The sequence below is a fragment of the Nannospalax galili genome, unplaced genomic scaffold, assembly GCF_000622305.1.
Source record: "Nannospalax galili isolate Female #2095 unplaced genomic scaffold, S.galili_v1.0 scaffold2927, whole genome shotgun sequence".
NCBI classification, from domain to species: Eukaryota; Metazoa; Chordata; class Mammalia; order Rodentia; family Spalacidae; genus Nannospalax; species Nannospalax galili.
The window spans coordinates 209,736-235,254 of NW_008355812.1; the positions used below are offsets into that span (position 1 = coordinate 209,736).

The 25,519-nt window shown below is 52.5% G+C and overlaps 1 protein-coding gene across 1 annotated transcript in view; it reads right to left on the bottom strand.

Moving 5' to 3' along the window:
- Window positions 1-2,879: 2,879 nt before the first annotated feature.
- The window catches only part of LOC103750636 (janus kinase and microtubule-interacting protein 1), a 110,139-nt gene continuing 87,499 nt past the window's right edge, over window positions 2,880-25,519 (bottom strand). Inside the window, exons 8-13 of the mRNA XM_008853796.3 lie at window positions 24,746-24,805; window positions 12,048-12,176; window positions 10,257-10,385; window positions 7,878-7,961; window positions 4,838-4,900; window positions 2,880-3,285 (exon numbers count right to left, since the gene is read on the bottom strand). Coding sequence (XP_008852018.1) covers window positions 3,112-3,285; window positions 4,838-4,900; window positions 7,878-7,961; window positions 10,257-10,385; window positions 12,048-12,176; window positions 24,746-24,805 — 639 coding nt within the window. The 3' untranslated portion in view covers window positions 2,880-3,111. The remainder of the gene's footprint in view (window positions 3,286-4,837; window positions 4,901-7,877; window positions 7,962-10,256; window positions 10,386-12,047; window positions 12,177-24,745; window positions 24,806-25,519) is intronic.

Consider the following 25,519-nt stretch of genomic DNA (forward strand, 5'->3'; position numbering starts at 1 on the left):
ACTCCTGGTTCTGCCTTCCAGGGGGCAAGTGGGGAGGGCGTAGCTGCAGCTCATTAGCTGAGATTTACACCAGCACAAACCTGCTTTCTAGCTCACAGTATCATGGGGGCCTGAAGGACTCTGCCTATGGGTCTAGCAAGGATCTAGGCCTCGGGCCAACCATAGCCACCATTGGCAAAGCCCATGCTATGGGCTGGACATTAAGCAAAGCACTCTGCATCTCTTAGTTACCTAATTCACGTTCAGTCTAGCTTCCCATGGGGGGTGGGTGGGGAAGGTACTGCCATTCAGACTTCATAGCCAAGAGACCAAGGCTCAGAAAGATTCTAGAAAGAGCCAGACAGTGGCTAGACTGGTTTGTCCTCTGCCTCCAGCACAAGGTTGTGCTGCTGTTAAGGAGCACAGGGTAAAACTTGGCAACCCTTCAAATGAGCTCTATGTGTCTTTCAACACAGAGCAGAAGCCCAGGGCTACATTATCACAATCTGCTCTGTCCCTGGCCCAAGGAGAATCCCCCTTAACCACCTTGCCAGGTGCTCAGCCTGCCCCAGGCTGGCAGGTCCACTGGACCTCCCCCCAAGCACACGCTACCTTAACTCCTTCCTGGTGACAGAACAGTTGGAGAGCGCTGCTGTTGTTCTCAGGGAAGGTGGTGATTTGGAGGTTAAAGGCTGGCGACCTCCGTTCTCTCTCCTGGGGAAAAGATGTGGTTTAAAGACAGAACTTGACTGTGATAATCACCACCTGCCATTTTCCCACGTTATCAGAAAAAAAACACATTCTAGCTGGCAAAGGCGGAACTACACAGTGCCCACTCAGACCACACAGGCCTCATCAAGGACACAAAATGTTGTCACTCTTTCCACGGCTGGTGCCTCCTCACATACTTCAGGATTCACCTACTCTACTAGGGAGAGATAGGTATGGGGCCTCACAGGACAACCTGCTGCAACCAGAACCCCGGAAGTCACAGGAGACAGAATTTGATCACAGGTACTTTCAGCTACAATGGACAACAGAAGCCAGCAGCCACCGTGGGTTACTCTGAGCTGCATGTCTGATGCCCAGGCCCCCTCACAAGACACCACGTCCAAGGAGGCCTGGGAACACTGAGTTCAAGGTCCCCTACTGCTGAGCAGCAGGGCCAGGCGCAGCCTCTGCTTTTGCTAGCTTTCCACAATAATATGTTGCTCAACTCAAAGGGTTTTACTGAACCAAACTAACACCATCCCTGGTCATTCTACTCCCATCGTAGATTTTCCATCTAATGTAGGTCACAAAAGAAGTTTTCCCCGAAAAGGTGTCCATTACCCACACACCAAGTAAGCAATTTACAAAAGGCCCGAAAGTGCCTCTTGCTTAGTAGGACTAAAGTGTGTTGGCCAACAGAACTCTGGCCTCCAGCGCATTTCCTATAAAGAGCTGACTTTAAAGCCATGATACTGGCAGCTGTCATGACAGGCCGGCACAGAACACTCTCAAATTCTGCCTCAGATCAAGCTGCCAGGATGGGACTAAAAGTTAGGTAGGACAACAATAGCTTTGTGAGCCACTCCAGCAGAATCTAGCTACAGAACAGGCACCTTCCATAACCCAACTAAGTAACTGAGATGGTGCAGGCTTAGAAAGCAGCCGGGGCACCCTGGGTGAGGCCCGAGGGAGGCAGCAGAACTGTTCAGTGAGTTCCCAGGAAGTCCTCACTGGCTAACTCAGGTGTATACCAGTTTGTGAGCTAAGAACACGATTCACAGTGGTTCATCCACACATGCCTGCCACCAGAGGTGCTTATTCGGTAGGGTTTCCATAGAACAGGGAATCCGAACAGCTCCTAGTTTATATGAAAAAAAGTCATTCTTATAGTGATTCTGAAGGCAGTTGGAAAACTCTAGTAAACCAAGTGGTATTTATGGAATTCTCACAGGGAAGGTTCATAAGGGGGGTTTGTGGGAGGGGTTCTAATGATGGTGAAGTGCTAGCCAGGACCTCACTCGACTTCCAGCTTCTGTTGAAAGAATAAAGCACTGTCAAGTCAGAGCCGTGGGATGCGGTGGCGCATGGTGGTAAAAGCCACTCAGCCCATCCCTGGCCGCTTGACAAGGCCTGGGTGGGACATTCTTACACAGACAGAGCTTCCACTAAGCAGGAGGAGGGGGAAGCCAGAGAAACCACAGACAAGCAAAGGCGTTCAGTGGGATGGAAAGAAGTCGCACATGCAAAGGTGTCAGCGGGAGGAGCAGAGCTGTCACAGAGCTCACGAGACTGCTCACAAAAGCAAGGCTGTTTAGATGCTGGTGACTTTAAACAGAAACAGAAAGGGAGGATGAAGGGCGGACAGAGCAAAGCAACACAGTAACACACCCTGGCAGGATTTCGGCCGGAAGCAGCGAAGAGTCCCACTTGGTGCCCTGTGGTGCTCCCAGAGGAACACGGCTTCTAGACACGGCCAGCATCCAGTTTTGAGGTGCAGTTTGAATTACAAATCATTTTTTTAGTTCAAATTGTTGCAGTGCCCAGGTCTGTATTTACTGGATAGAAGGGTTTGAGTAATGTGATTAGCTCACCTAACCAGCTATGTAAATACGTCCTCCTGCCTGCCTCCACTTACCTTGTGTTTGCTTTGGCGGACAGAAATTGGGCCCACCCTGCTGTTAAATACAGAGGGGTCAAGAGCTGGCTGGGTCAGACCCTGCTATCTCATGGTGAGGCCTGCTGCATGCAAAATCCCTGGGGGAAGGTGTGTTATCAATCACAACAGTGCTGCTGTCGGGGCCACAGAAGGCACACCTGGTGACTGTGCATGCAGGAGAGTAGTCATGGAAGTGAAACACAAATAAAAAAGGCAAAATAGTGCAAAAACAAATTATTTTATTAAGTGCAAAACAAGCCGTAGGCAATAAATATAATAGCTCTGGTACAGGTCTACAGACTTCGCGAGCACCCTCCCCAGAACACGTTAAGGCAGTGAAATTATTCTGAACATACAGATTTAAAAGAAGAAGAGGAGGAGGAAGAGGAGGAGGAGGAGGAGGAGGAGGAGGAGGAAGAGAAAGGGGAAGGAAGGAGAGACACAGTACACGTCCCTTGACACATGCTTGGAAACGGCAGGGAGCTTTACACGAATTTCAGTTTGGGATCAAAGAGAATGTCTGCTCCATTGGAGAGCTTACAACAGAGAGAGTCTCTTACTTCCAGCTCTAGCACTCTGAATTCTAACAGCTCGTTCTGGTCCTTGGCGTCTTGCATCTCGCTCTTCAGCTGGTTCTCCTCCATTTCCAGCCTGTAAATCTGGGGTAAAGACACCTTTGCATTAAGGGCTGCGGAGGCTGCCATCAGGCCCCATGGGACCCCCTGACTGGGAGCCACTTCTACAGATGACCTGAGGCAGGCAGAGAACCAGTCACAGGAAGGGAAGACCACAGGCCCTTTTGCTGATGACCCTGGGATCGAGACCGAGCTGTTGGGTGGGGCTCACCCTGTAGCACCAAGTCTGGTCCAAGAGAATACAAGCTCCTTATATTTTTGCTAATAAACAAACGATGGGGAAACTGAGGCTTAGATTATTGAGTCCCTCCCTTGAGGTCAGTTTGAGGGAAGCAAGCTGTAACAGGGTGCTTTATTTCCCAGAGGCCTCCAGGCCTTTCCAAGCCAGGCCCCAAAGACTGGCTATGGGTGGGACCATGGGCTGCTGTGGGGCTGTCATTACCTGCACAGCTGTTGAGTACCTCAAACACCCCAGAAGCACAGATCATCCCAGGAAGCAAAACTGCTTCGTCTCAGGCCCAGGGGCCCTGGAGATTCGTGTCAGAACTGTTCTGACCCTCAGTTTCTGCCCAAGGAGGGTAAGAGCAATGCCCACTGGTGGCAGCGAGGGCCCACCTAGACAATACACGTAGGTGAGGGCAGGCTGGACCTTATTTCCCCTCCTTCTGTCAGAAAGAGTACCGAAGAAGGGTTGTCTCCCGGTGGTTCCAAGCCCAGGGGACACTGGGAACTGAGAGTTTCCTGGGTGGTTTGTGGACTTTGGAACATTCAGGGCTCTCAGACAACAGAACCCGGCCACACTTCGGTGTCTAGAGGAAGGTGAGGCCACAGCAGGCCATACAGTAGAGCTGGGCCTGACCCAGGCGCCTCCCAAAAGGGAGGGCCAGGCTGGTGCAGGCCTAGGATTTCAGGATGCTGAAGGCCTAATAGGCTTCCTCTGATGATATATAGTGTGTAGAGAAAGGAAGCCTACTCACCACAAAGCAGACGGGGAAGGGGACAGGGAATGGGGAATGACTATAAATAGGCCAAGGGCTGAAACTTCAAAAAGTGCCCTGAGGTTATAGTAGCACTATGTGTAACTTACTTTAAAAATAACTGAATTGTACCCCCAAGGAGAACAAAGCTAGTCTCAACCCCAAAGTATACTCAGATGGGGATTCCCTTGGAGCTAAGGAGTGGCCTGCAATTAGAGAGTAGGGAGTACCAGCTCCAGGTATAAGACCCTACTGAGGAGGTCTGAAGGCCTATGGAGGTGCCTCTATGAGAGACAGGGAAAGCTCTGGACCTCAGCTCAGTAGCAGATGTGGCCAGGAGGCCCAATGCTTGGAGGAGAGCTGCCTTCCCCTTCTGCAGGCATCCCTGCAGATCTGGCTCTGAGACCTGTCCCAGAGGACAGACCCAGGAGTCCAGCCATGACTCAGGTGAGGAAGGCACCTATCCTGTGAGGGCCCCCAGGCTATGGTGCTCTCATCTTTGCTGTGTGCTGAGGGCTTGGAGCAGGTTGGCTGCCTCTGCCATCAGGCTCATGACCAGGCCTGCAGCCCAGAACCCGAAGCCCTGAGCCTGAACGTACCTTCTCAAGTAGGCCCTGGTTGGTCCTCATAAGCACCTGCTTCTCCTCCACCCATGCAGCATCCTGCAGGAAACACAGGATGTTTATTCACTGAGCCACCAAGTCCCAGGGAGGAAAAGGTCATGTGTGTGACCCCATGGTCCCTCTCAACCTTTACACCCAGGAAACAGCAACAGCTTCTGAGGCATCCTCTTCCTTCACTCCCCACAGGCTGAAGCTTCCTGAGTCATTTAATGGGCACCTCAGGATGGCTGAGCCAGCACGCTAAAGGACTGTGCGCATGCTGGTTAGCTTTTATCAACTTCACACAAACTAGAGAAACCTGGGACGAGGGAACCTCAATTAAGGACTTTTCTCCATCAGACTGACTTGTAGGCATGTCTATGGGGCATTTTCTTATTAACAGATATAGGAGGGCCCGGCCCACTGTGGGCAGAGCCATCCTGGGTAAGTGGTGGTGGTGCAGTGAGGGCAGGGCAAGTACAGGCTGAGCTGTATAAGAGCAGACAGGGGAAACAAGCCAGCAGGCAGCGCTCCTCCATGGTCTGCAACAGTTCCTACCTCGGGGGTCCTGCTCTGAGCTCCTGCCTTATCTTCCCTTGAAGATGGACTGTAATGTGTAAAATGGAGTAAATCTTTTCTTCTCCCCAGGTTGGTTTTGGTCTATGTTTTATCACAGCGACAGAGCAAACTAAACCTGCCTCCCTCGCTGCTGGTACTCATGTGCCGTCTGTCAGCACCCAGCACAGCCTCTGTCCAGACACCGTGACATCCCCACAACCAGGCCAGAGCCACATGGTGGTGCTCACTCATTAGTGTCTGGCTAGAGACAGAAGGATACAGGAAACACAGGCACCTTCTCTAATTCTCCTCTCTCCTCTCCCTGTGCAGCTCCTGAGCTAAGACTGGGTCAAGATCCCCCTTCTGCAGGGGCCAGGCCAGGCTCACCAGTGCTAAAATTCCAGTGTTTATAAGTCAAAGCTGGCCTAGGGTCTGACCCCAAAGCTGTGCATGTGGTCATATCCTGGCTTCCTTCCACCTAACACCTAACACCCCACATCTCTGCCACACAGACCTGCATGCAGGCTCAAGCAGGGAGAACAGCTCTGTGTGCCCATCTTCTTATCTGTGGCAGTGTTCACACGGATGCCTGTAATATGGCCAAGTGCACAACTCTACAACGTGGCTCTGCGCAGCTTCCAAAAACGGAGGGGTCTGTTTCTCCAACTGAAACTTTGCTTGGTTGTGACATGCGTTGACTAGTCAAACATTAGCAAGTGTGATGTGAACAGAGGCCTGATGGCTTTTGGAGTGGTTAAGAGAAGGAGGCTCCCCACCCAAGACTGACTACCAAGTAAAGAAGCCAGACTAATTCCTTGAGGAAGGGTGACCAGACCACAACTGGCACCAATATCCAGGCAGGAAAGTTAGGTCATTTAAGGCCTTCTGACCTCACCTAAAGCCACCTGACCACTGAATGACCTCGGAATGACCCCAAGGGAGACCAACAGAACAGCAAGCTAGCAGAGCCCTGCCAAGGTGCTAACCCACAGATCTGTGAGCAAATCGAACCTCTGCTGTTTTAAGCAACTTAAGTTTTTGAGGGGTTTGTGATATATGAGTAGTTAATTGATAAATTTTCCTATACACCAAGCAAAAGTGTAGGGCAAAGGCTCCAGTAAATGCTTGTTAACTGATTCACAGTTTGTTTCATCCCAAGCCATCCCCTTCTTTCAGCAGGCTTTGGGGGCAGTTTGTCTACACACACAGGATCTAATGCTGGAGGGTGGGAGGCTAAGTCACAGCCTGTGACTAGGCAAGTCACAAATGCATGAACTCAGCCTGGAAGAGGGAACCGAGGCCTGTGGCAGGTTAGGAGTTTGCGGAAACCTCATCACCTCTCACCAGCTTTCTGCCCAACTACTTCTGAGTCTCCCAGTTTCTCATTTTATAGAACTGAGGCTTGGGGATGACGCAGCATGTCCAAGGTCACACAAGGGAGTGGCGGAGCCAGCTCTGCGCCACTGTGCTACCTCTTGGGAAAGAGCAAGGCCACAACTCCCAGAGCCCACTCCTGGGGGTCTGGTGTCCACACTCCCCTCAATTGGTCCTTCATGAAGACAGTGAGCTGCCGGGGGCCGAGGTGAACTCGGTTCACTGGAACGCTTCTCTCATCCACAGACCTGCCCCTCCCACCTGGGGGTGAGGTCAGTCAGAGCTGGCACTAAGCCACTGGCTCTGTAGCCAACACTCTCCCCAAGATCTTTCCTGAGCCCAGACTCCTGGAACCTCTGGAAGTCCCTTCCTGTCACACCGGTCTCCCCAACTCCCAACGATGCCCAGACCTCCCCTCTTCTCACCAGCCCTCCCCCCTTGAAGGCAGGAGCAGGGGCACTATCAGACATCCCGTGCCCTTGTACATCCCTGGGCACTCTGCAAGCCAGTGGAGCCATGTGACTGGGAAATGAGCTCTAGGCAGAGCTATTCCAAGATGGTGCCTCTATCACTGGGTCCCTGAGGAACCATGCAAAGTAGACAGTCCTCTGTCCACAGTGGGCAGCAGCAGGGAATGCCTAGGGTTGCCTCTCTGTGCCCCTGTCCACCAGGCCTGGCCTAATCAAATCAGAGTGGGTTCCCAAAGGGGACCAATCCAGACTCTCTTCTGACACAATCACAGCATGCGCCTTCTGCTATGGCACCTGCCACTTGATCTCCACAACTCAGTTATCCACATACTACTAAATTTCTGACAGAAAACAGAAGCTGTTCTGTGGGCTCCAGTCAAAAGAGTTTCCAGCCTCTGCTTTAGGAATCACGTCCTGTGCCCATGAGCTTGTTGAATAAACAAAAACAACAGTTAGCCTTTCTAGTCATGCTCTGACTGACGTTGGCAACACATTCTCACTGGGTTCATAGTAATTCTTCCCTCACACGCCTGGGGCTCCTGACAACTCCACAGAGCCTCCTGCTCCCCATATCGAGGGCACCACAGGGCCTCCGGGGACAGCAAGGGGACAGAACGCATGGCGGTCCTGCTCACCTGGCCCTTCTCCACCAGCAGCTTCTCCAAGTCTTCGATTTTGGCCTGGCACCTCAGAAGGTCAGCCTGCAGCTGCTCCCGGGTCTGGAAGGAAAAAGACCAAGAAGTTAGAAAGTCACCTGCAGGGGACAAATGCAGGTTCTGTCTCCAAACAGTGCCTGGGGGCCACAGGGCCCAGGGGAGGGCCCAGAGGAGGAGCATGTGTTCCCGCCCCCTCTCCTGGAGCACTGAGGTCCACCTACAGCTGCACGACGAAGTGTGAACTGACAGGTGATGAGAGAAGCCAGCTCTAACTCACAGTGACAGACCATCAAAGGGCAGGTCGGAGGAAGAGTAAACCTCTCTTGGGTGAGCAAGCTGGAAGGAAGCTGGATGCCTCAGAGTCCCAAGGCCAGCTCCGACCAAGGTCAGTGCTTTCTCATTCAGCAATCACCTAGCTGTTGACGGTGGTTCTATTTGCTTACTGGCCTGACGGGGCCCGCTGTCACCCACAGCAAGGACTGAAACCCAACACACCTCACGGACCAGGCAAGTCACATACATACGGGAAGTCACCGATCAGCTAACCATATGGTGAGAGGGCATGGTGGGGACTGTAGCAAAGGACAGGCACATGTCCCACCCCAGAAACATACAGCTACTCAGCTGCAGCAATGTGCTGCCTCAGGGAATGGGGAGCCACACAACTGATTCATTTTCCAGATGAATCTGGAGCTAGGTGTGGTGGTGCACATCTGTAATCTAGGCCCTTGGGAGACAGAGGCAGGAGTTCAGTGTTATCCTGAAAATCTACTTTTTCTTTTGTCTTTCTTTCCCTCTGTTTCTCCCTCTCCCTCCCTCCCTTCCTTCCTTCCTATTTCCTTTCAAATCTGAAACAGAGTCTCACTCTATAGCTCAGGCTGGCCTAGAACTCCCTATATAGCCTAGGTTAGCCTCCAACCCAAGGTGATCCTCCTTCTGCCTCAGCCTCCCAGTACTGGGAGTACAGGTATGTGAGACCACACCCCACCAGGAATTCGCATTTTGTTGACTGACTGGGCAAGTAGATGGTGTTAAAAATCAATTCAGTCCAAATAAAACCCAGTAGTAGTTGGGGCTGGAGAGATGGCTCAGTGGTTAAGGGCACTGACTGCTCTTGTAGAGGACCTGGGTTTGATTTCCAGCACCCACATGGCAGCTACAAACCATCCTTAACCCCAGTTCCAGGGGAATCTGAAGCCCTCTTCTGACCTCCACAGCATTGCACGATATGGGTGCACTCACAGACATGCAGGCAATACACTCATACACATAAAATAAAAAGAATAAATATTTTTTTAAAAAAAAGTAGTTTACCTGCTATGACACAGAGGAGAAAGACTGGTCCTCTGTGTGTCAGGAGTGGCCAGATTCCCCAGGGATCTTGTTCCCCACATTCCTGCTCACCCCACTGAGCCCACCCTGTGCCCTGAGAGCCAAGCCTTCTCTGAGTGGAGGCTCTTGTCTGTACCTGCCAGTGTCCTGAGATCTGCAATCCACACTAGCATGTGTCCCTTTAGGATCCCCAAGCCCGCCCCACATGGGGCTCCCAAGACAGTTTCCGGAGCATTCTGAGCCACAGCAGCCCGCACTGTCAGGGCTGCCTGGCACCTCAGGTATGTGTCTGTTCCCCGAGCTTTGGTTTTCTTCTTCAAGAAATGGGCCCGATTCCACCTGGCTCATAGGTCACGATGGAAAAGAGATGCGGCGGGGGGGGGGGGGGGGGGGGGGGGAGGGCTGGGACAGCACTGTCCCCATGTGTCCTCTGAGTGTCTCCTGCACTCCCAGAAGGAGATACAAATCTGGTTTTAGCTCCAAAGTAGGAGAAGGGCCAGTGAGAGAGGTTTCAGGAAAAGCTCATCCAGCACTGGGGGGTACAGCGTGTATGGGGGCTCTTCAGTGCCTGTGCCTGGGAACTCTGAGAGTCTCTGCAAGTATTTCTTGGGGTCATTCTAGGGGAGCCTGGGCTTTGCAGCGAGAAGGATGGACCCTGGAAGGCTGGCTGAGTCTGTGACTACCTCACCCCTTCAATTCTCTTTTATTTTATTATTGTGTGTGTGCGTCTGTGTGTGGGTGTGTGTGTCCATATGAAGAGGTCATAGGACAACTTGTGAGAGGCAGTTCTCTCCCTCTACCATGTGGGTTCTAGGGATGGAACCCAGGTCTTCATCTTGGCAGCAACTATCCTCACCTGCTGGGTCCTCTGGCTGGCCCACTCCCATAAAGTCTGAAAACATTCTCCTTTGCAACTGAATTGCAGACAAGACGTGCAGGGAGTAGGGCCACCTCCGTCAGCTCAAGACTCCAGGGCCCCTGTGCCTCAGCCTCTGCCCCTCCCCACCAACAAGGCGACACACTTACCCGGGCCTCCCTCTCGGCATCCAGAGTCCCCCCCACCTGCTCCTGAAGCAGAGCATAGGCCCGCTGCAGGGCCTGGTACTCCCTGGTCAGTTGACAGAACCTCAGGTCAGCCTCTTCTCTGGTTGTGGTCTTAATGTAACAGAAAAAAACCAACAGTCAACGCATGACTTAATGTGGCTTTGACTGACAGAGTCATGACAGACAGAAGCAATGTCCACATCTTTCTCTAGTGCCTACAAGCACCTAGTGCAGGGGGCAATCCAGGAAGTGATCAGGACCCTGAGTGAAGGCTGCTGTGAGAAAATGCCTTCTCCACGTCAGCACCCTGCCTGGGCACTTGCTGGCCTCCTGAGAACCACCGAGTTACACTGGAGCAGGTTGGAAGTGGAAAGGGCACCTCAGAGCCAGCCAGACTCCATAGGGAGAGAGCATGACCCCTTCTGGAAGTTTCTACTCAGGAGACAGACACAGCGTGTGACCAGGCAGATAGAGAACAGCATCTTGCACATGTGGGATGTGTGTCCATGGAGAAGCCCTCGTATGGTCATGACAGGCTGGTGTAGGGTCACACCATGGATTTGGCAAGTCAGACACTGAACACATGATGTCCACATCAGCCAGTCTGGCTGATCCTGTCACAGTTAACATGACGGGTTTTAAAAACCAGACCTAATGCTGGGACAAAACCTTGTCTAGACCTTGAGGAAGGACATGGGTTGGACTGTGGTATCTCCAGCCTGGGTATCTCAGAGACCTCCAGGATAGCCAACTAAGGCTGAGCCAGCTGAGGCTGAGGCCCATGGGCTGACAGGGAGGAAGCCGCATCTTCCTGAAGGGCCTGAAGCCATGCCAGATGAGACTCCACAGAAAAGGCCAACAGAAGTGTGAAAAGGTTCCAGCCACAGAGCCCTGAGGCATGGGCATGCAGAAAAAGAAGTGGCTAGGCCTGGCCAGCCAGCTGCAGAGAGCCTTCCTGGCATGACGTATGGGACACATGTGGTCCTATCCTGGCTTCCCTCCACCAGAAGCAGCAGCGGCACCTGCCCTAGCCAGAGGGTATCACCTTGAGGCCAGCTGGCCCTGACATCAGTCAACACCCTTCTCAGCCAGGTTGTTGCCCAGACTCAGAAGAAAGTCACAGAGAAAGCAAACAGTGGAGCTTGGTGTGGGCTACAGCAGCCAGGGGAAGGCCTGCGCTACACGCCATTAGGAATTTAGGTAAGTTACCAGATGTGGCCATTCCTGCCTCATTACGCAGCCCTCCTGAGGGAGCTCGGCTGCAGGAGCTGAGCAGGAGACAGTGCCAGTGCATTGTGTCCTTGGGAACATGGCTCCTTCTCTACACATTGGAGGGCAGGGGAGGCTGCAGAGGATCAGGGAGGGTGATATGACTTTGGTGGTTTATTTCTGACCCTCACCTGCCAGGGTCCTTGGGGTTTTCTCCTACAACGAAGCTTCGTTTGCACTGTGAGAAGGCCACGGTGCTGCCTTACTGTGCTTGTGCTATGTGCATACATGTGTGTGAGGGGCCAGAGACAGGCCACATGGCATTATAACTGCAGTGGTGAGCTCCACCATCAGTGGCTGGGCACAACCTTAGCAAGGTTCTCTGAAGAGACGAGCCCTGGGGAAGGCACTTGAGGGTCCACTCCTGAGAGCAAAGACCATCTTCCCTTGCTTCAGGGCTCTAATAAAGCAAGGCAGGATGGCCATCTGGTTTTGACCGCTGTCGAGGGCGCAGCCCTGGTCAGCACAAAGGGGGGAGCCCCTGTCAGGCTGCTGTTTGCTTACGTCATCTAAGTCCTCTTCAGGTGTGGCTGGGGTCCGATCCGTCCTGTCTGTGTTGTAGGACGTCTCCGACAAAGTTTCTGAGTCCACAGACTCCTCGTCAAATCCAAAAAATGTCTCCACAACATGCTTCTGTAAGAGTCAATGGCATGGCGTCGGTGACAGAGGAAGAGGGCAGCTTCCCACCACGGCCAGCTCAGGGCAGAAAGGAGCCGATGTCCCATCCGTTAGTGGAACTGAAGTTCCACCCATGGCCAGCCCAGGACAGAGGAACTCTACCCCATCCACAGCTGACTCAGGGTAGAGGAGGTACTGCCCCCTTGTGGGCAGCTGAAGACACAGCTGGTGGGCTTTGTAAGACAAATGGTAGAAGTGTCACAGGCAGAGAAAGCTATGTAGCTCCTCAATTGGTCTCACATAAGAATAGGGTTCCCTGAGTTCTAGCTCACTCTTAGCAATGGACAAGCTGCCCCCCCCCAGCATGAACGGGGCCATGCTCACCCTGTGCCAACCGAGTGCTGGTACCCAGAGCACTCTACAGGCTGTGTGCTTGTGTGTCTGCTCCACAGAGAAGGAGCTGCTACGTATGGGTGCCAGGAGTGGGCCATGTGGTCAGGAGGTGCCGAGCGCTGATCCCTGGGCTGAGCCAGAGGAGCAGTTGTACGGCCCATGTCCTCCCTAGGGCTGCATAAAGGCAATTTTCCTCAGTCTTGTTTTGTTTTGTTTTATGACAGTTAAACTCAGAACACTGACAAAATTGGGAGAAATGGCCCTGCACTCGTTCCTCAGACTGGAGATTTTCATGTCCTATGTGCCAGCTTCCCAAAGGCTGCCTGCACCTCTTCATGCAGACCGCACGGGCCACGGGGCCTGATTCAGTCATTCGGTCACTCATTTGTCCGTTCGCTCACAAACTGAATACTGGCTGAAGAGCTTCTGCGGGCCAGACATGAGGTCAAGCTTGGAGACGCATGATCAAAACCAGGTGGGATCCCTGCCAGGGAGTGCTCCTGACCCTGGGGGCTGCAGCTATCAACCAGCAATCACCAGACAGATCCCTGTTCCTGTCTAAAAATACTGCTCTCTATTCTCTTCCCAAATAGCCACTGCAAGAAACCTCGTCTCTGTGATCAATGAGTGCTTCCCATGATGCCGTGGCCAGCTCAGGTCCTCAGGAGTTCACAGATCCCCGCCCCTTCCTGGCCATGGAGGGGGCAGAGTGCACCTACACCCAGGGGCGTCTCCCACCTTGTGGGTCAAAGCCAATGAGAATGCCCTTAGGAGGTAACTCACACGCTGAGGGAAGGGACTGGCTGAGAGGGACTTGTCTGTCACTGTGTGCAGTCAGGTTCCTACAGAGGCTCTGCACGCACCTGCCATCACTTCTCACCCAGAATGCTCTTGCCACAGTGCTTTTCTTCCCCACGCTGCCTTCACTTTGCATCTGATTCTTGATTTTAACCTACATGGGGCAGGTACCTGTTGCCTGAACTCCAGACCCATGTCGGTCATGCCCTTGACAGCTCATGGGTCCTGGAAGATGGCCGACTTGGCATCCCAAACTTACTCCTCGGCAGACCACACCTTTCAATTTTTTGTGATTTATTTATTTCTATTTTGTGTGTATGACTGTTTTGCCTGCATGTATGAAAGTGTACCCATGTCATGCAATGCCTGTGGAGCCCAAAGATGGCATCTAATTCCCATGAAGTTACAGATAGTTGTTAGCTGCCACGTGGGTGCTAGGAACCAAACCCAGGCCCTCTGGAAGAATAGCTAGTCTTAACTATGGAGCTATCTCTCCAGTCCCAAGTCCACACCTTCTAGTTGTTCAAGCCTCAGACTTGGGGTCCAGCCCCTCCTGAGAAGCGCCCCCCTTTTGTCTCCACTTCCAGCACCCTCTGCACCACCAACCAACGCCTCCATCTTGATTCTCCACCTTCATCTCTCAGCGGAACTATTAATGCTACCAAACTTGGGTCAGTTACATTAAGACCACCTGCCCACAGTCTCCTGCTCTTCCCTGCCCTTGTCCCTCAACCTAGTGGCCAGACTGACCTCTGAAATCAAAGGAACATCACATTGTTCCTGTGCCCAGAATCCTGGGTGGTGCTCTAGCATTTCTGAGCAAAGCTAATGTCCACCCCAGAGTAGGTGTGGTCCGTAAGGCCCTGCATGATCCATCTTGCCTGTCTTTCTTCCACATGCTCCTATACCTTACACACAACCTACCACAGGGCCTTTGCATTGCTGAGACACTTCTCCCAGAGTCTACATGGCTCTCCCTGTTCCTCACCTTAGGGCTCTGCACTAGCATAACCAAGTCAGAAAGGCCCCCGGCCCACTCGATCTGTGTCCTGTCACCTCCCCTAATCAGCCTCTGCCCTCCCTCCTGTTTGTTTTCACCCCCAACACTCACCATCTACCATGAGACCCATTTATTTACTTACATATGACTTACCTCCCTGCACTAGAATTCAAGAATTCAAAGCATATCTTTGTTAATGAACTTAACCAAGAGAGTCTGCTTATCTTCAAATGGTTTGAGGGTTTGCAGGTGACCTTGACGGGCAGCCACCTGCCTCCACACCCACCTGGGACAGTGGGCAGGTGGGATGGTAAGGCCTGGTAAGGCTCCAACCAGTGCAAGGGGCTTCAGTTCCTGGGATGTGGGGACACATCCTCCCCTCCCCTCCGATAGGAAGCCCCACCCCCTGAGTAACACCTACAGAGAAGCTCCTAGGCTCCCAGTTCACAGCTGCCCCAAGCTCCACAGTAATGTTTTCCTAGGCTGCTCTTACTTTTCATAAACACTGCTAAGTGCCCACCTCTAGGGACAGATCTCTGTGTTGGCTGTGCCACTAGGTGGCATGATGCAGTGAGGGCCCAGCCCCTCCACCCACCAATGGGGCCCAGAAGCATTCTGAAATGGCACACTTGCTAAGATCAGGCTGTCACCATCCACCATCAGCACTGTGAAGGGTCCTGGGGCTAATGACCCTGCTCAATTATCTAGGGCATATAGGCAGATCTGTTTTTAAAGCCCTGTGTGGCTGCTCATTAAGTATTCAAAGGCAGAGCCTAATCACAAGGCTTTAACTAGTGACGCTGCCAACTGTTGGAAGCAGAGCTGCCCTTGTGAACAGCCCAGCGCCAGGCCCAGTAGAGTTCCACAGTAAACCTGATCTGAGACCTGGGCTGCAGAGAACCATGCTTCCCCAAGGGGAGTCAGCAGGCACTCGGGGTGGAGGGCCAATTCAAGCAGACGGTTCACTGCAATCCTGCTACTCTGAGGCAAGCCTATGACTACGCACAGTCCACACACTTCACCACAGCCAGCAGTCCACTGGGCTCTGGTGCCCTGACCCCTGGCTTTCAGGAAACATGGGCAGGTCAGTCTGTCTCCTTTCTAGGCTCTTTTCAATTTTTCTTTCTTTCTTTTTTTGAGACAATGCTTCACGGAGTCCAGGTTAGCTTCAAAAATCAATATGAGGCTGAGGCTGACCTTGAACTCCTGACCCTCCTGCCTCCACCTTCCAAATGGTGAGATTATAGGTGTGTGTCACCATGCCTGGCGGGCTTATTTTTCTGAGTGATGATGATCTGCTTGGGGTATGGCTTCATTAACACAACACAAAATAGAAAAGGCTGCGTCTGTGTTTAAAGTGAACACAGTGGCTGTCCCCTTTGAACATGATGCGACTTAGCCTCTGCTGCTTCCTCCAAGCACACAGGAGGTGGCCACACCTGCTTCCCTGAGGGCAGGGGACAGTTACCAGGAGTTGCTTCCTATGTGCTTGGCACAGAGTGGGCTCCACAGAAATGCCCAACATGAGGGACCAGGTCAAGCTCCCATGTCCTGTGGTTCTAAATCTCCTGTCCAGATGTTTCACCTTGTGAGACAAATGGCCAGAAAGGTCCCCACCACCCCTGGTGCATCAATTATCAGCATGTATCAGCCACCTGGATTCCCACTTTTAAAACCCAAATCTGTCTGGCCAACATCCTTTTAACAAATGAATCCAGACTTTGAATGTAGCTCGGGGACCGGGGATGTAACTGAGTTGGTGGGGTGCTTATCTAGGATACATGAAACCGGGCTTGATCTCCATCAGCACCACATAAACCAGCTGTGGTGGTGCATGCCTATGACCCAGGGAACACAGGAGGTGGAAACAGGAGATCAAAAATTCAAGGCCATCCTCAGAAACACAGCAAGCCTAAGGCCAGCCTGAGCTACATGAGACCCTGTGTCAAAAAACAGAGGTGTTTTTTCCAATGTAATTTTCACCAAAACAACTGTAGAGCATTTCTTCTTCAGACATTCTGGAGAGTACAGAGGGGTTGAAACTTGGCAGGTGGAAAGGGACAGAATTAAAAGGCACACAAACACACATGCATACATTTACATGTATGTACACATATAATGTGTGTACACATGCACACATGTACATACATACACATATGCACACCCAAATATGCATACATACACATCTATGCATACATACACACACGTATGCACATATACACACTCATATACCCACACATGTACATACACATACACACACAAACATATATATACACTCATACACCCCCCACATACACACCCCACACACATACAGACACACACACACATCCGTGCACACACAAACACACACGCACAGAGGATCACTCCTCTGCTGGACCCAGCATCTAATCTCCTTTCTCTCCTTGTCTTCCTAACAGTCCAGTCAGAACTGCCTGGAACCACGCAGGCCCTTCTCATCACAGCAGGAGGCTGTCCCGAGGCCCTGCCCCAGCAAGCAGCGTACCTTCGTGCTTGTATGTCATCTCCTGGCAGCCAGAGAAGTACAGGCACACAAGGGTGCAGAGGCAGAGGAAGAAGGAGAAGTAGAGCACGAACAGGATGTACTCCATGGCGGGCAGGGGAGGTATGGGTACCCACTAGCCTGTGCCAGCTGCCCGGGCCATCTCCAGCCTCTCCCCACCCAGGGAAGGGTGCACGCCTGCCCCTCACAGCTTCCTGCAGACCGGCAGCTGCAGAAGCTGAAGGACGGTGATGACGCCCAAAGGCTCACCCCTCCCCTGCAACAGCAGGGCTGCTCCGGGGCAGTTGGCAGGGCTGTGGATGGAAAGGAGCCAGTCTCCAACCAACCCCAAGCCTTCATCACCGAGCACAGCCTCCAAGCCAGCATGTCCCCTGGGGACTTTACTCCCAGGACCCAACTTCCCTGTACCAGAGTCGTTGTCAACAGCACTGCACAGGCCTAGGTCTCCAGAGGGTCTCAAGGCCCCTGGGTCCAGCAGTGGCAACGGTATCATGGTGAGTGCCTCTGCTTTGGGACTAGAGTTCCAAAGGAGGAGGTGCCTCCTCCTCACATGCCCGGGACATCTCCCAAATGAGCCGGTGGTTTCCTGGGCACACTCAGCCTGCTGCCTCCCTGAAGGGGCCCTTAGAGCGTCCATTTCTCTCACCACTTACACAGCCCACAATGAGCCACTGTAGAGGGGAGGATGTGGAGCCACTGTAGAGGGGAGGATGTGGAGCCACTGTAGAGCTCCTTGTCTTCCTAACAGTCCAGTCAGAACTGCCTGGAACCACGCAGGCCCTTCTCATCACAGCAGGAGGCTGTCCCGAGGCCCTGCCCCAGCAAGCAGCGTACCTTCGTGCTTGTATGTCATCTCCTGGCAGCCAGAGAAGTACAGGCACACAAGGGTGCAGAGGCAGAGGAAGAAGGAGAAGTAGAGCACGAACAGGATGTACTCCATGGCGGGCAGGGGAGGTATGGGTACCCACTAGCCTGTGCCAGCTGCCCGGGCCATCTCCAGCCTCTCCCCACCCAGGGAAGGGTGCACGCCTGCCCCTCACAGCTTCCTGCAGACCGGCAGCTGCAGAAGCTGAAGGACGGTGATGACGCCCAAAGGCTCACCCCTCCCCTGCAACAGCAGGGCTGCTCCGGGGCAGTTGGCAGGGCTGTGGATGGAAAGGAGCCAGTCTCCAACCAACCCCAAGCCTTCATCACCGAGCACAGCCTCCAAGCCAGCATGTCCCCTGGGGACTTTACTCCCAGGACCCAACTTCCCTGTACCAGAGTCGTTGTCAACAGCACTGCACAGGCCTAGGTCTCCAGAGGGTCTCAAGGCCCCTGGGTCCAGCAGTGGCAACGGTATCATGGTGAGTGCCTCTGCTTTGGGACTAGAGTTCCAAAGGAGGAGGTGCCTCCTCCTCACATGCCCGGGACATCTCCCAAATGAGCCGGTGGTTTCCTGGGCACACTCAGCCTGCTGCCTCCCTGAAGGGGCCCTTAGAGCGTCCATTTCTCTCACCACTTACACAGCCCACAATGAGCCACTGTAGAGGGGAGGATGTGGAGCCACTGTAGAGAGGAGGATGTGGAGCCACTATAGAGGGGAGGATGTGGAGCCACTGTAGAGAGGAGGATGTAGAGCCACTGTAGAGAGGAGGATGTGGAGCCACTGTAGAGGGGAGGATGTGGAGCCACTGTAGAGGGGAGGATGTGGAGCCACTGTAGAGGGGAGGATGTGGAGCCACTGTAGAGGGGAGGATGTGGAGCCACTGTAGAGGGGAGGATGTGGAGCCACTGTAGAGGGGAGGATGTGGAGCCACTGTAGAGGGGAGGATGTGGAGCCACTGTAGAGGGGAGGATGTGGAGCCACTATAGAGGGGAGGATGTGGAGCCACTGTAGAGGGGAGGATGTGGAGCCACTGTAGAGGGGAGGATGTGGAGCCACTGTAGAGGGGAAAATGTGACTCTTAAGCCAGAGCAGAGCCCTCAGTGCGCTGCCCAGAAGGGGGCCTGGGGAAGGCATGCATCTGTTTGGGATATGTCACTAGGCCAGGAGAGACTCTCATCCTTCCCATCCAAGGGCCCCTGGGCCAGCCCTGCAGACAGGTTGGACAGGAAACCCAAGATGGTTTTCACATGCCCCCTACCCTGAATTTAAATGTGACTCTTAAGCCAGAGCAGAGCCCTCAGTGCGCTGCCCAGAAGGGGGCCTGGGGAAGGCATGCATCTGTTTGGGATATGTCACTAGGCCAGGAGAGACTCTCATCCTTCCCATCCAAGGGCCCCTGGGCCAGCCCTGCAGACAGGTTGGACAGGAAACCCAAGATGGTTTTCACATGCCCCCTACCCTGAATTTCTGGGGCTGTGCAGCCCTGTGCTGGCAGCTGCTAGTCACTGGACACACAGGGCATGAAAGAGCCACACAGACTCCCAGGCCAAGATCTAGGCTCAACTGCAAACAATCACAGGCATAAAAAGTAGCTTTGGCTGTTTAGAAGCAAAAGTCACACCTAAAAACAACAGGGTGCTCCAGGCAGGGACAGCCCCTGCACAGCTTCCACTCCAGGCATGCCTACCAGCTCTGCCCCCAGGTCCTGCCCTCCGTGGGGCAGCAGACTTGGCCCCTAGGCACAGGGCTCAAATTGGGATGACTCCTGAGCATGCTGTCAAAATGGTCACAGGAGCCACTGGCCAGCAAGACCTGCCAGACCTCAGGCATGAACTGTCAGTAGCAAGCCAAGGTTCTCGGAAAAATGGAACTCAGATTGACACATACTCAAAAAAGGGACCTATCCTAGCATGCTTATCTGTTGCTGGGGTAAAACACTGACCAAAACCAGCTTGGGGAGAAAAGGGTTTATTTCATCTTCCAGTTCCCAAGTCACAATCCATCACTGAAGGGAGTCAGGGCAGAAACTCAAGGCAGGAGCCTGGAGGAATGCCGCTTACTAGCTGTCTTCCCTGGCTTGCTCAGTTACCTTTCTCAGACAGCCCAGGCCCACCTGGCCAGGGGTGGTACCACCCAGAGGACTGGGACCTCGTACATTCATCAGCAATTAAGAAAATGCCCCACAGACAAGGCCACAGCCAACCAGATGAAAGGAATTCTGCAGCTGAGGTTCCCTTTCCCACGTAACTCTAGTTTGTGTCAAGTTGACAAAACTAGCCAGCACAGGCCCTTTCTTCCAGGGGCCCTCAGGACATTCTCAGCAGACTCCCCAGCATTTCTGGCTGGACAGCACCACAGGGCATCAAGAGCCAGCATCTGACCCCAGCTCAAAGGATTTGCCGTGGATGGGAGGAACCCGAGGCTCTTCATTGACAGGTCAGCCACAGCAAGGCTATCACTCAAAGACAAAGGAAAAGGGGCACCAGCATCTCCTGACCAGCTGATCTGATCAGGCGCAGAACCATTTGATCTCCTAGATACGACTTCATTTTGAGAGCTGGGAAGCAGGCTCTGAGAGTTTAAATTAACCCGTCTCATGCCTTAGAGCTCATGCTGGGGCTGACCCCTCACTGTTATCAGTCACATCTGAGATCCCCACCCTCATCACTTTTCAACCATATGCTCAGAACTCAGTTAGGGCACAACTTACAGGTCTGCTGGACAGCAGGTGTCAATAGCCTGCAGCCCAACTCACCACCTCAAGGTGGAGTCTCCCCGATGCCTGACTCCTACAGAGAAAGGCCCCTAGAGTCCAGGACAGGGCTCTAGAACGACAGAGCCAGGAAGACGGGCAGGGCCCTCAGAGGCTGGGAGTCCACACACATCCTTTCTCCCTTAAGTTGTTTCAGGGACTTGAGAGACCGCTCAGCACTTAAAAGCACTGGCAGCTCTTCCAAAGGACCAAGGTTCGGTTCCCAGCACCCACATGACGGCTAACAACGACCTATAACTCCAGTTCCAGGGGACTTGAATGCCCTCTTCTGGCCTTCTCAGGCTTTGTATGACATGGGTGCACTTACACACCTGCAGGCAATACACTCATACACATAAAATAAAGATTAATTTAAAAATCCAAGTTGTTTCAGGCAGATACTGGTCTTACTGGTCACAAAGTAACAGATGCAGAATCACCGCAGAGTCCAGAGAGGTTGGGGGGTGGGGGTCCAGGAGCCAAGAGCAGGTACAGTCAGATCTCTAAAAATCATGTAACTTTCAATGAACTCACCAAAATAGCCTGGGAAGCCTGCGAAGGTGTATGGCCCCTGGACATACAAGGTGCACAGGAAAAGGGAGCCATTAAGGGGACAAAGAAACCACCTGTGGCCTGTGAGGGGGACATGGGGAAGCCAGGCCTGAAGGGCAGCCCTGCAGGTTAAAAATCCCCCTCAGGCCCAACGATCCAAACACCATCCATCTGGCCCTGCACATTGCTGAAGTAAGCAGGAGCCTGGAATAAAAAGCGGCCTACACTGAATCTTGAGAAAAAGAGACAATGAGCTGAGGAAGCAGTGAGTGGGGAGGACCCCAAGCCAGCCGGGCAAACACCTATGAGTGGGCTGTGTGGCCTGTGGTGCTTATGTGGCAAGTGCACAGCCCTGGGTTCCATCTTCAGCACTGCATGAACCTGAGTGGGTGGCATATGTCTACAACCCCAGTACTCAGGAAGTAGGAGCAGGAGGCTCAGAAGTTCCAGGTCATCCACAGAGCTCACGGCCAGCCTAGATATCCCAACGTCCTTGCAGCTTCCCATTGAAGTGTCTGTTTCCATTGGCGTGTCCACGCATCTCATTCCTCTGAGGCAGACCACTTCATGCCCTACACCTAGTCAGTCCGGCCACTCCTTAGGGATTCCTGCTCTGTGCTGGGGAGGGAACAGAACACAGCAGGGGCCCACTGGGCCCCTACATGTAGGTGTGGCAGACCCCGGTTCAATGTCAGGACTCTGAAATTTTTTCTTCCATTTACCAGATTCAAGGATCAAGAATAGTGGGAAGAAAGTGAGCTTTTTTTATCCCTGGAATTCTGGTGGCGGTTGAGTGCTCCTATCTGAAATTCCTGGGAACAGAAGTGTTTATAATTTCTGAGTTTTTCAAATTTTACAATTTTTTTAAGTGGTATCTGTTAAGCATCCCTAATCTAGAAATCTAGACTCTGAAGTTTTTTAGTATCACATTTCAGATTTCCAGAAGTCAGGTTTGGATCGGGTACTCACAGCCTGTCACCCTTCAGCAGCGCTTTCCTGGGAACCACAATACCAGTGGGGAGGGGAAGCTACCCACCTTTCGGATTTTAACTGGTCTCATGGTGGAATCACACTCTGGTACACTATGGACAGGTTTGCAAAATGACACAGGTCTTCTGTCCAGCAGCAGGGGGCGCTTTCTCTACATCAGGTCTGTGTCCAACCATTGAGAGAGCTCTCATCAGCCAGAACCATCCCGACCACAGACACAGCTTTCCACACAAAAGGACTTTGCTTCGGGGAATTTGTGGAAACACAAAGTCCCACATTCGGGTAAAGGGTAGGCAAATAATTGTATAGTAGCCAAACAGAACGTGCGCCAGGCAGGGAACACAGTGGGACTGATCGACCATCTTTGTCTGCCGAAATGCTGCAACTGTACCATGACTCGTAACCCCAGGAGGAAGTACACACAGCAGTTGCCAGTAGTGAACAGATTTATGACCCATCCACTCAGCAGATTATGTGGTTGTAAAAATTTATATTTATGATGCCAGCATGTAACGTGGACAAATGCTTACAGTATAATGTTGAGTGAAGTCACAGGCACAGGAGTGTAACGACCTGAGGGGTGGGGGGCGTGCATATCTCTTTCTATTTCCCAGAATTTCTAAGATATGATTGTATCGTTTCCTTAATAATATATCTGTGAACATAAGCAGGTTGTGTCTGGATCACTTCCCACCCGAGTCTCTACAATCAGGCCGGGAGCTCTGTCCCTGACTCAGCTTGGCCTGCTGGAGACACCTGGGCCTTGGAGCCCCAGGCTGCAGTTGGAGCCTCAGCCTAGTCAGTCCACTGTCCCTCTTGGGGCTGTCTCTACATCTCAAGTCTTTGTACCTATAATTGAAAGACACCGGGTGGCTGAGGATGAAATGAGATGGTGACATAACCACTCATCCAAGCAACCAGGGACACAGCAAGTCACCAATGAGCTCAGACTCTTATTACGGGCACTAACCCCAGTGCCATCATAGACCACCAGCAGACACTTGTGGGCCAGATGTGGCTCACAGATATATTTTGCTCACCGTATAGTAGTTTTGACATTTGCACCCACATTTTAAAAAACCTTAGATTTTGACATACAGGTGCCATGATTGAATTATGTTCCCCAGAAGATAGACTGACGTCCTGGCTTCTACTGCGGAAAGTGGCTTTACTTGGAAGCAGGGTCAGTGCAGGTGTGGTTATTAAATGAGGCCAAACTGGAGCAGGGTGGGCTCCACACCCAGCATGACTGGTGTCCTTCAAGAGGACGGCGACATGAAGACATGAAGCCCCACAGGAAGAGAGCCTTAAGTTCGCAAAGGCAGCATGGGAGCTATGCGCTGTGAGCCAAGGCACACCCACCATCACTGGGGCACCCCAGAGCTGGGGAAAACAGGAAGGAAAACCCACAGACACCAGAAGGGAGCACAGCCAGCACTTGAGTCCAGGCGTCCGGCTCTAGAAAAGCAGGACAGCATCTTTCTGTCTTTCTGAAAGACTCATTTTTGTCATACTTAGTTCAGATAGTCCCAGGGAAACAGTATGCAAGGATTTATACCCCTCCTCTCTCTTTCCCTCTCTCCTTTTTATTCAGACAGGGTCTCATGTAGCCCAGGCTGGCCTCAAACGCCCTGTGTAGCTATGGATGGCTTTGAACTCCAGATCTTCCTGCCTCCCCCTCTTGAGTGCTGGGATAAACGTGTGTCACTGCACTGGCTTAAGGATTCACACTTCTCTTGAAACACTAGACTGTCTGACACCACCGGCCCACCTCACACCAACCAGTATTCTGGGCCAGGGAAGGCTTGGTCTCCACCAGTCCCTACTGTCACCTTGACTCCAGGAGGATATGTCCTTGGCTATTCGTTATGGGACCTGCACAGTTTTTCTTGTAGAAGAAAAGTATTGGGAATAGAGAGATGTCTCAGTGGTTAAGAGCACTGGCCACTCTTCCAGAGGACCTGGGTAATCCCAGTTCCAGGGAATCTGACACTCTCTTCTAACCTCCATGGGCATTGTACCTCATGGATGCACTTACCTATATGCAGGTAATACACTCATACACATAAAATGTGTGTGTGTTAAAAGAAGCATTTCTCCATAACCATCTCTCTATCAGAAGATGAAGCGGGGGGTAGGGGCACCAGTTCAGGAAGAAGCGGATGAGGCCTGTGTCTGCTTGTGTAGAACAAGCCTACTGCTTGGCTGACACACAAAACATCCTGCAACCTGCTCTTCGGCACACCAGCTGAGCCCTGAAGGCAACTGAATTTCACCAGCCCAGCTCAATGTTCTCCTCACCAGGATGCTTAGTCTCTCTCCCTGTGAGACAGCACAACACAGCTCTGCATTATTCAACAAGGCTCCTGAGCTTCCAGAACACACTATTAGGTATCATAAAACAAACCTGAGTGTCCTTAAATCCTTCAAATAGTCTGAGTATTTATGTTTTTAATTTCGGGTGCACATACTCCAAGGTCTAAACACAGAATTCTATTAGTAAGTTTTCCATGAATAAATTACCATATCTGGGTCATGTCACTGCACCATAATGTATGCTGTCTTTAGATGGTGCTAAGAGACTTTCTTTCATCAGCCAACACACTGCCATGTTCCTGCTTTGGGGCCTCTGTGACTGACTTGTACCCTCCCCTCCGCTCCAAGGCCCGCTCGTCCTGCAGATCCGTGACAGGCACCATGGCAGGCTCACCTTGGGGGGCTTCAAGCTTTTCCCTCGATGTCTCTTGGAGCGTAGCAACCGTTCTCTCTCCTGCAAGGAAGCACACCCACCCCATCAGCACTGGCAACCAGCCCCCACTACAGCGAGCCATGCAGCTAGGAAGTCAGAGACTCGGCACACAGCCTTGCCTGTCCCCACCTGCATGGGCTAGTTCATATTCTAGGCACCCAACAGAAACCATAGTGACAAGCCACATACTCAGGCCCTTGTCTGGGTGCAGACCTTCCAGGAACACATCCCCACTGATGGGCCACCCCACCATAGGCAAGCCTGGATTACTCTTTGGGGTCAAATGGCTATAAAGCCTAAGCGTGTAGCCTGTAGGATCTAGCCTGCAGTGTGAGACGGCCCATGACTTTGAACTTGGACACAGCTGGGGTAGAATTCCCCTATAAGCCCCCATCTGGCCAAGTGACAGATTTATTTCCCTAGTTCTGTCTCTTCCCTGCAGCCTTGCCCTGGCCATGATCTGCGGAAAGAGCCTTGGTGGTACGGGAGTGTCAGAGGCAGCACTGTGCCCAGATGCAGCCAGGGCCCCTCACTCTCAGCACACCCTCCTTCCCCTCCAACAGGACAGAGCTAGGACTCAGCCTCAGGTTCAGCCCCACCATTCCTGACCCCGACAGACTCATCCTTATTTTCCCTAGCCTTGCTTTGGTTCATTACTCATTTTTTTTTTCACTTATCGTCTCTTTTATTGAGTGTGACTTGTCATCCTTATGTCATCTGGGTAATGAAGCAAAG